The 10,299-nt window shown below is 36.0% G+C and overlaps 1 protein-coding gene across 1 annotated transcript in view; it reads left to right on the top strand.

Moving 5' to 3' along the window:
* The window catches only part of Plppr4 (phospholipid phosphatase related 4), a 35,750-nt gene extending 28,008 nt beyond the window's left edge, over positions 1-7,742 (top strand). Inside the window, exons 6-7 of the mRNA XM_005007825.4 lie at positions 653-826; positions 3,876-7,742. Of these exons, the coding sequence (XP_005007882.2) occupies positions 653-826; positions 3,876-5,201 (1,500 nt within the window). The 3' untranslated portion in view covers positions 5,202-7,742. The remainder of the gene's footprint in view (positions 1-652; positions 827-3,875) is intronic.
* The last annotated feature ends 2,557 nt before the right edge of the window (positions 7,743-10,299 follow it).

The raw sequence follows: 10,299 nt of genomic DNA on the forward strand, positions 1-10,299 counted from the left end.
TAACTGATGAGATTGTAAACTTCAGCACTGCAGCCCTTCAGTACAATGGTATCAAAGCAGAAAGCAGATACATTACCACTAGAAAAATAACACAGCAAAATAATTTTTCTACACAATCATAACATTTATTTATTGCATCCTTCTAATGCAGCATTGTATTTTGTGAGGGAATGCTGTGAAATTTATAAATGTTACAAATACTAAACCTGAAAGAATTGCATTAAATGAATACAAATACACAGACAAAACTACTTTCAGTATTTACATAGCAAAGGGGAGCTCTAAGTCAGGTAAATTAGATAAACATTTTACAGTGGATTTTTTTATCTAATTAATATAATGGCCCATGAAATTTTTATGAAAAAATGAGCTAAAACTATATGACAAATTTCATGGTAATTAAACAGATGCCTGACCAATTCTACTACTTTAATATTTTTCAAATTTTATATGATTAAATAAAATACTTTTTATTAGATGAATTTTGCCATGCATTTACCTTCTTGACAGGTAGAGAATACACAGTCTTAGAAAGGGGAAATGGGACAATAAATTTGATATGAACTATATCACTTAGACTTTTTAATTTGACTAGAACTGTTGAATAAGATGATCCTTCTAACATACTCAATCTTCTTCTTTCATTTCTAAGATGTACTTCAATTCCACACTAACTGATTCCTCTAAGCTTCTGAAACCTCTCTTGGTTTTCACATTTATCATCTGTGGAATCATCTGCGGGCTAACACGGATAACTCAGTACAAGAACCATCCGGTTGATGTATACTGTGGCTTTTTAATAGGAGGAGGAATTGCACTGTATTTGGTAAATAATTTATTATTATTATTAAATGAACTACAATTTATAAAGGAAAAACGCATAGTATATTTTGAATAATAGCAATTTATTCCGATGCATTTTATGTTCATGAGAAAGTCTCTGGTCACAGCTCCAAACTATATGTTCCACTTTCCATGTAAATAATTTATTGAATTTCTACTATGAGTCAAAATTGTGATTTGAGAAGAATTACTGTATCTTATCCTTACAGCACGTAGGAGGAGTTAGGAAGAAGGGAGAAAAAGATGGATTATGATTACAAATGCATTTATAATTTTACAGATAAAAAAGTGAATATTAGTAAAAATATAGTTAAAGTGAAGAGGGTACATAATTTCGAGAGGTTCTATAATTTGCCCAACACAAATGTAACACCTGAATACAGCTACATTCCAACTAAAAGTGCATTCTTCAACAGTGTGTTACTTTCAGATCTGACCTCTAAGATAAAAATATATGCAACGTAAGAAAATTGAGATTTTCCATTTTATTCAGTCATGCATTCATTCATTTTATATTTATTCAGTGTTTAGTTTTTTAGAGGTACAAGGCTGAATTTAAAACAGTAAAAAATAAGATGCATTTTGAACAATGAAAAATTAACACAAACATGGTTATGACATGTTAAATGATATAATATGGTATAACAAAGTACTTTACAAATAGTGGACTGCCTAAGAAGTGATATGCTGTTTTTAAAAAATTAGAGGTTTTTTTTTAGGGAAAGGAAAGGAAGAATGACATTCAAGATGAGGAGATAACACTAGCAAACAGATAGTCATGTAAGAGGTCAAGCATAAGGGGTGGATGAGAGAACAGTGGAAATGAGAGGTAATGGCCACATTTCAAGCTTAAGGACGGGGTGATGGTAACTTCATTATCAGACCAGGTAAATAAGAAAAGAAGCAGGTGGTGTGTGGAAAAGGGAGTTGATGAAGTCAGTTAAATCAATAGACTCTAAATAATTGTGTCTGGCATTCAAAAGAACAATCAGCACAGGGTAAGTAGATTTGGATGGAAACTATTGTTAGAAGTATAACTGTAATGTTTGAAGTATATAAATCTACGAACTTCTAAAATAAAAAGAAGCCAGGGATTACCTAGGCAAGTAACAAGAGAAAAGGAAACTGAGAGGAACTTATATAGGAAAAAAATAGTACTCATAGAAACACTTGATAATGGCATTAGAGAAAAGGGTTAGAGAGAATAGTAAAAGTATTAAAGTGTACAAAGATTTACTTCAGTACAGTCAGAATCTTCACTTTAAATCATATATTTATATTGTGTCTTTACTGGAGGGGAAGAGGTCACATTAAAGGTAGTGTAGAAATGGTACATAGGCTTAGGTTGTTATGGGAATCTCAACTGACGATGAATGCTTCAGAAGAAATAAACAGGCTGAGAACCAATTCTCTGTAGGTTTTTTTTGTTTTGTTTTGTTTTGTTTTGTTTTGTTTTGTTTTGTTTTTTTTTTGCTGCTGTTGAAATCATAGTGTTCTAGAGTTGGCCTAGGCTTTACAGATCAAAGGATTTGAATGTGAATTTTAATTTTCCTGCTAATTGACCAAATAATGTAGCCTTTCAGAAGCCTGTTTCTTCACCAATAAAATTGTATTATCTGTCTCATATCATAACAAGCACTAAACAATTATATTACCGCATGTGGCAGTGGATTTTGGAAAGTACAGTCATACCTTACAGGCTCATGGAAGATTTGCTCAAACTCGCAATTCTAAGTACAACTAATTCTAAGTAAAACTATTGGTTAGTTCACTCTGGTGAGCTCTGATGGTAAAGTCTTAAATATATTATTTAATAGAACATTTTAACCAGAATTAAGATAGCTAGAGATGCAGGAACTTGAAACTAATTCATTCCTGTTTGCACTCCATGCTCTGAAACTGGAAATTAACTGTTCTAAATTCATGCTGTTGTCCATTATAAGCATCCGTAAAATGTTAAATCCATGAAATTCCATTGCTTACACTTAAAAAGTAGACAGTGGCTACCTTCTATTGAAATTAGCACATGGGTGGATGTCCCCTGCTTGTCTTATGTTAAAAACCTTAAAACCTAGCAAGATGTACATTGTCTACATATAAAAAGGCTAATGAGTTTGAGTCTGAACTTCAACATCTTCCAAATCTAAAACAAAAAAAAAATTGATAGACTGTGTATGAAGGCAAAACAAAATAAAACTTGGTTCATATTTAGAGCAATGACTCTATTTAATTAAAATTGCTCAATTGAAGGTCAAGTTTTGATCAGAAAAGAATATGGATGCCACAATCCGATTACTGTTTTGGCCAGCCAATTGCACCCCTACAATGCTGAACACACGAGGCTGAACCCAGTATGAGTCGCAACAACATCTATCCGGACCTCATTTCAAAACCTATTATCATACTTTATGAGTAATCCATTGTTCTATATTTTCTGCAGAGTTTTAGTTCCATCATACAGTATGATTGAAAATGGAAGCAAAATAAATCATTTAAGCTATTTGAGGTGTCACTCAATAAGAAGTCTTAAATTCAGAAGAACAAGTTGCTTTGAAAGGTGGAAAAATATCCTTATTTCTCTCATTGTCTGCCTTTTCAAAATAAACAGGGCAGGGCATGGTGGCACGTACTTGGTATCCGGTTACTCAGGAGGCTGAGGCAGGAAGACTGTCACAATTCTGAGGCCAACATGGGCTGCATAGTGAGTTCTACATAGTGAGACCTGGTCTAAAAACAAACAAAAATCCAAGACAAAACAAAAGATAAAACACACTGGGCAAATGGCAAAACATCAGTAGAATGAAGAAAGGAACAGGGTCTGTGCTTCTGAGGCATTAGTTCATTGACTCATGAGATACTGAATACATTATTTCCCTTAAAAAATGTACTCTTAACTTTTTGTTCTTTGCATTAGTCATCAATGTACAGGGAACACAGACCTTAGTTGTGCACATCAATGGGTTCTTCTTAGGGAATTCTTAGTAGCTGTGTCTTTAAGTTGCTTGATAGTATTGTTTTCCTTTGAATACCAGGGCCTGTATGCTGTGGGGAATTTTCTGCCCAGTGAAGAGAGTATGTTTCAGCACAGAGAAGCTCTCAGGTCTCTAACAGACCTCAATCAAGACCCCAGTCGTGTTTTATCAGCTAAAAATGGCAGCAGCAGCGATGGAATTGCTCACACTGAAGGCATCCTCAACCGTAACCACAGAGATGCTAGCTCCTTAACAAATCTCAAAAGGGCGAACGCGGACGTGGAGATCATCACCCCTCGGAGCCCTATGGGGAAGGAGAACATGGTGACCTTCAGCAATACCCTGCCCCGAGCCAACACTCCGTCGGTGGAAGACCCTGTCAGAAGGAACGCGAGCATTCACGCCTCTATGGATTCCGCTCGATCCAAGCAGCTCCTCACGCAGTGGAAGAGCAAGAATGAAAGTCGGAAGCTGTCGCTGCAAGTTATGGAGACTGAGCCGGGGCAGTCACCGCCCAGGTCCATAGAAATGAGGTCCAGCTCGGAGCCCTCCAGAGTGGGCGTGAATGGAGACCACCACGGCCCCAGCAATCAGTACCTCAAGGTGCAGCCCGGCACCGTCCCTGGCTGCAACAACAGCATTCCTGGGGGGCCCCGGGTGTCCATCCAGTCCCGCCCCGGCTCCTCCCAGCTGGTCCACATTCCCGAAGAGACCCAGGAAAACATCAGCACGTCTCCCAAAAGCAGCTCGGCTCGCGCCAAGTGGCTGAAGGCGGCCGAGAAGACGGTGGCCTGCAACCGCAGCAACAGCCAGCCGCGCATCATGCAGGTGATCGCCATGTCCAAGCAGCAGGGCGTCCTGCAGAGCAGCCCGAAGAACAGCGAGGGCAGCACGGTCTCCTGCACCGGCTCCATCCGCTACAAGACCCTGACGGACCACGAGCCCAGTGGCATCGTGAGAGTGGAGGCTCACCCAGAGAACAACAGGCCCATCATCCAGATCCCGTCCACCGAGGGCGAGGGCAGCGGCTCCTGGAAGTGGAAGGCTCCCGAGAAGGGCAGCCTGCGCCAAACCTACGAGCTCAACGACCTCAACAGGGACTCGGAGAGCTGCGAGTCCCTGAAGGACAGCTTCGGGTCTGGAGATCGCAAGAGAAGCAACATTGACAGTAACGAACATCACCACCACGGAATCACCACCATCCGCGTCACCCCCGTGGAGGGCAGCGAGATCGGCTCGGAGACGCTGTCCATCTCTTCCTCCCGCGACTCCACCCTGCGAAGGAAGGGCAACATCATTCTGATTCCCGAGAGAAGCAACAGCCCCGAGAACACCAGAAACATCTTCTACAAAGGAACGTCTCCCACGCGGGCTTACAAGGATTGAGCTATGAGCAGTCGGTCGTCTGGGTGACCTCCCCTCCCACATGTTGATTCGATCTGTTCCAGAGGATTAGGAAGCTTTCTTGCCAAATTAGACTGTTCACCATCAGCCCGGAATTCTACTAACTCTTGAGAACTACCACGCTAAACTTGTAGACTTTACATCACGGGAGGGGTAAAGCACAATGCAAGAACCTAACTAATGTGATGATGTGACGAGTTTTCTTCCTAAAACCTGGCATCCAGTTTCAAAGGTTTTGCAGAGGGTGGTGTCAAAAGAAAGTGGTTTCCTTGTATGTATACTATTTTACTTCCTGAATGTGCCAACTTTGGAGATTTTTCTTTACAATTAGCTGTGGGAATCCAGAACACACATGTTTTTCCCTACAGCAGAGGCCATGCAGTATTATATATTCACTTTGCAGAATCTGCACCTCAAACTCAGTATGGGTGGTGCTGGTTATTATAGTACATATACCATGTAAACTCTCAGACTCTATTTAGCTGTGAAGTAGTGGTGTGCAATTCCTTGTCAAAGAAATGCTACTTTATTAAGAAGATGCTGGCTACTTTGTGTTAGAGTTAGGACATCTGCAGCTTCCCCCGTAGTGGCTCTCACAGTAAAAAGAAAAACAAAACCTTTTATGTGCATTTCTTCAAAATTATGCTTTCTGCAACATCAAAAATTGTGTAGGAATATTTTCAGTGAAAGGGAATAACTAGTACTTTTTCTGCATAGTTCTTCTGCTGCTTACTTTTCATTTAAGTACAGGTACTGTTAATGAAGGAACTGTTTCTTTGTGAGTAAATCTGCATTATTTGAAACATACATTGTTTTAGAGAATCCTTTGAAGTTGTTGTGATTATATTTTGCATTTTATCGCTTCTCTTTAATTTATTACTTAATTTTTTGATATTCTATATATGTTCTATTTTAAAAGCAAAAATAACAATTGACATTCCTTAAGCAAAATATACTACTATGAAGTTACAAACAAGAAATCTGAGCCAAAACTTGACATTGTGGGTTACATTGCCAGAAATGTTGATAAAAATCTATCCTTATATGTCTCCAACTAGCCACTTTAGGTTGCCATCTCAATAAGTAATCCAAAACTTTCATTGTGTTCCACATTGCTTTTCTTTTTTAATATCCTGACAACAAATAGATTAAAATCACAGTGGTTAAGTTTTAACGTGTTCCCTAAAATATTTCTGTGACTTGAGCACCAACAAGAAGAATCTGGGGGGAAATGCAAATTGATAAGTAAAAGTATCTCACAATATAAATTATGAATGTATCTCTTCAAAATATCTGAACAGGCACAGCTTTATTGATAAATAGGCAATCAACTATTTTGCTACCTATCTTGAATTAAACCTTGAGCCTAAATCAAAGGAAACTAATATTGTCAATAAGAAAATTATTTTGAAGTATTTTCCAAGATAAATATTTAAAGTGTGAAGAAATATTTGGTTCTCGGAATTTAGCATTAAACTTTTTTTACACCATTTTTTAAGAATTCTAATGTACACTCAATGATTGCCAAGAGAATAAATGGAAACAGCATAGGCTAGTTGATCTGACCTTAGTTCAATTTTTAATAAGAACAAGAGTTGTCCAGAGATGAACAGTATCACATCATTATCAGTTTCTATGGGAAAAGGGCAGGGCTTTCTAGAGAAGTCAACCTCCTAAAGCATTAGGAATTTAGCTGAAACCAGCAAAATTGAAAACCTGGCAATAAAATACAGACTCAACCATATCCCTCTGGCAGTTTCCTTCTCCGAGAAGAAAGTGGGAATAAGATGCTGCCTTTCCCACTTCTTACCATCGCTACCACCATGACACTCCCATTGGCTTTTGCCAATGTATAGAAGGAAAGATGGGCTGGTTTTAGTACTCTGAAGAAAAACTAAGCTGCAGCATTTCAGGTGCAGTGTGATATTTCCTAATCTTTCATATTTCTTAACAAAAGATTTTAAAGTACTTCTCTAGTCATTGAATTTTTTTTCTTTACATAATATTGATATATTCTTTTTCTACTCAAAAGTGCCAAAGGCTACAGTTTTTAATGACTTAACTAATTGTACCACATTGTTAAGGAAATATATGATAGACACTATAACTCAGACCTCTGCATGTATATTTGATAACACATCTTTTATAAAAAAATTACAAAAAAAATTGTTTACATTCCACTGGTACCTTAATTTAAGATAAATCAGACTAACAGGTGGTATCTCTTCTTAGTGTTCTATTATCTTATTTGCAAATGGGAGCACTTCTTCCTTTGTTAGGCTGTGCTTTATTGATAAAACCAAGTATTGAATAAAGAGAGTTAATTATCTTTTTAAAGTAAATATATTATGAATATATACAATATATAAAGTATTGTGTTTAATAAAATGTTATGCAATGTTTTCCAAACTGATAAAGTTTGTAAAGTGCTATAAATGTATTTTGTTAAGTACAGATCAAAGCTATTGTGTGAGTATATTGTGCTAACATCATAGAAATAAAGATTAGATTTCTTCATCAAAATTGAAATATTTTGGTTTTTACTTCAGACAGAGTATGAATGAATAACAACTTGGCTGATAGGAAATAAGACAAGGATCTAAAAATGTCAGAAATTATTAAATCATAATTGTTTAAAGAGTCACATTAAGAAAGAAGTTTGTCAAACACATTTCTTGTTTATAGTTTTTACACTGTGTTTATTAAAGGAGCTTCTTTATACTTACTTAGATATAGATTATTTTACTATCAATGCCATTATTCTACTAATATTATAGAATATTATTAGAAAGAAACTATGAAAGAGTCAAGATCAAGTGTTCAGAATCAATTTTTGACTAAGATAGTAGCTGTGCGTATTTCCTGAAATATTACCACCCTTTTGTGCACCATGGGCATGGATGTTACAGCTTTTTTTAAAAGATTGCTCACTACTTCTTTTAAGCCACTAATTCTCATTATATAAGTTTCATGCCAATACTTCTACACCTCTTTAGAAGGTATTAACACAAGTTCTCAGGCCACAACCAGGATTTACGCTTTATGATGCTTACATGGTGTGGTATGTAGAATGAAGGATGAAGTTAAGAGTTGTCCAGGATAAACAACTGCCCAGCACAATCAAGTTCATTGACTACCAAGCAACTACATCATGACTACTGCCTAAGGAAGCATTAAAATGTGTGAAGTAACAATGTATTACTTATTACGGGTGAAATGCCTTTCTCAGTTGTGAACTTTTTCATCTCTAAACCAAGAACATTCAGTTATATTACAATTTATAAAGGATAGTTGGAAGTCTCTTCTAACTTTCATGAATTAGCATTATGTATTTTAGCTAGTAAATAAAATAATTAATGTGGCAGTAAAAAATAATTTGCTGACCTAAAAAGGCTAAGTAATGTGTATTATCCTCTTTGACCACAAGACCAGTAGAGGCAAGCTGATTTGGATTGCTGAGAGCCTATATCAACCACTTTGCTACACAATATATCAAAACAGATGCCTTACACACGTGCACCCCTGGCTCCGGTGCCTTTCTCTTGAGGAATCAGATGAGTAGATTCTGAGTTATGTAGCTAAGAATCTATCACTAGTGACATGTAATTTTTCCCTTTTAAAGACTGAGTCTTGATTTAATGTCATTTTATATTATTTTACATTATAGATCATTTTATATTTTATTATTTTAGGTGAAAGGGAATATTAAAAATTATGCTTGATCTAGAGCACGATTTAAGTAAAATAATATAATTAAAAGATAGTAAAAGGAATTAAAGTAGTTTAATACAGAAGGAAAATATAGCCTGCTAAGTAAAGGATTTTCTGTTGACAATACACTACTTAATTTTCTTGGCTGACTATATATGCCTCCTGCATTTAATTCTCTAGAAAACTTTGCAAATATTCCAGTGCCAAATATTCCACTTCGAAGACAACATAGACCTTGGTAATAGGATGTAGATTATGCTAGCTAATGTCTAGATATATAAAATCATCAGAGAGCATGCTACCTATTCGCAAGAAAATATTTAGAGAGCCATTTGATCTAGATATATTATTTCACTGCTTGATTGTTAGTCAGTGAAAGTCCCTAATTACTTGTATTTATGCACCACAGTCAATAATGAAAAGTACCACTCAACTGAGTGTAACCACATTTCCATGACCAATTCTGTATAACAAACTTTTGAGCTCCCCCTATATCTACTACTCCCTGCTCTTAAGATTCATGATCACTGCCTGTGAAAAAATCTATAAAAATTCTAAAGTTTCCTTTTGAAAAAAGGTACAATTGGCCCCTTAGTGGAATTAATCTGAACAAAATAATACATAAAAATTGCATTCATAGGAAGTCTCTTTTCCCCTTCATGACTTCAGTTCCAACTCAATTTTCCCCTTTTGAGTCTAAATTAATGACAAGATATTTATACAGCTATGAAGAATCTTTTGTAAATTACCACAAATGTGTCAAAGATTCAAATATAAACTGTAAAGCTTTTATTTAAAAGAAAAAATTCTTGGTTTCTAAGGCTAGTCTTTTATTAGATACTGATTTGTTAATATTTTCCTACTAGTTTATAGTTTATCTTTTCCTCCTCTCAACAGGATCTTTACGCCTTTAGGGTTGTCTAATGTATTTGTGTATAATTGACAAATAAAATTGTATGTATTTAAGGTGTACCCCATGGTGTTTTAATATATCTACACATTATGAAATATCACCACAATAGAGCAAGTTAACATATCACCCCACACAGTTATCATTTTTGTGTGTGGTGAGAATGTGTAAGACCTACTTTCTTAGCAAATTTCAAATAAAAAGATAGTACAAATTTAAATCACAATGCTTCACATTAAATCTCCAGAAGTGTCTCATCCTGCCTAAATGAAACTTTTTTTTGACCAACATTCTCATTTATCCAAGTCCCTACCTCCTGGTAACTATCACACTGTAGTACTTTCTAAATGGTACAGCGAAATGGCAAAATATGTGGAAAGTTCACCAAAGAGGGTATACAGATAAAACATAGGCAATATTCAATATAATAGCCATTTACAAAATGAAATTTAGCTTCAG

Source organism: Cavia porcellus, unplaced genomic scaffold (assembly GCF_034190915.1).
Source record: "Cavia porcellus strain 051 isolate PalLab524CR breed Dunkin Hartley unplaced genomic scaffold, mCavPor4.1 scaffold_1, whole genome shotgun sequence".
NCBI lineage: Eukaryota > Metazoa > Chordata > Mammalia > Rodentia > Caviidae > Cavia > Cavia porcellus.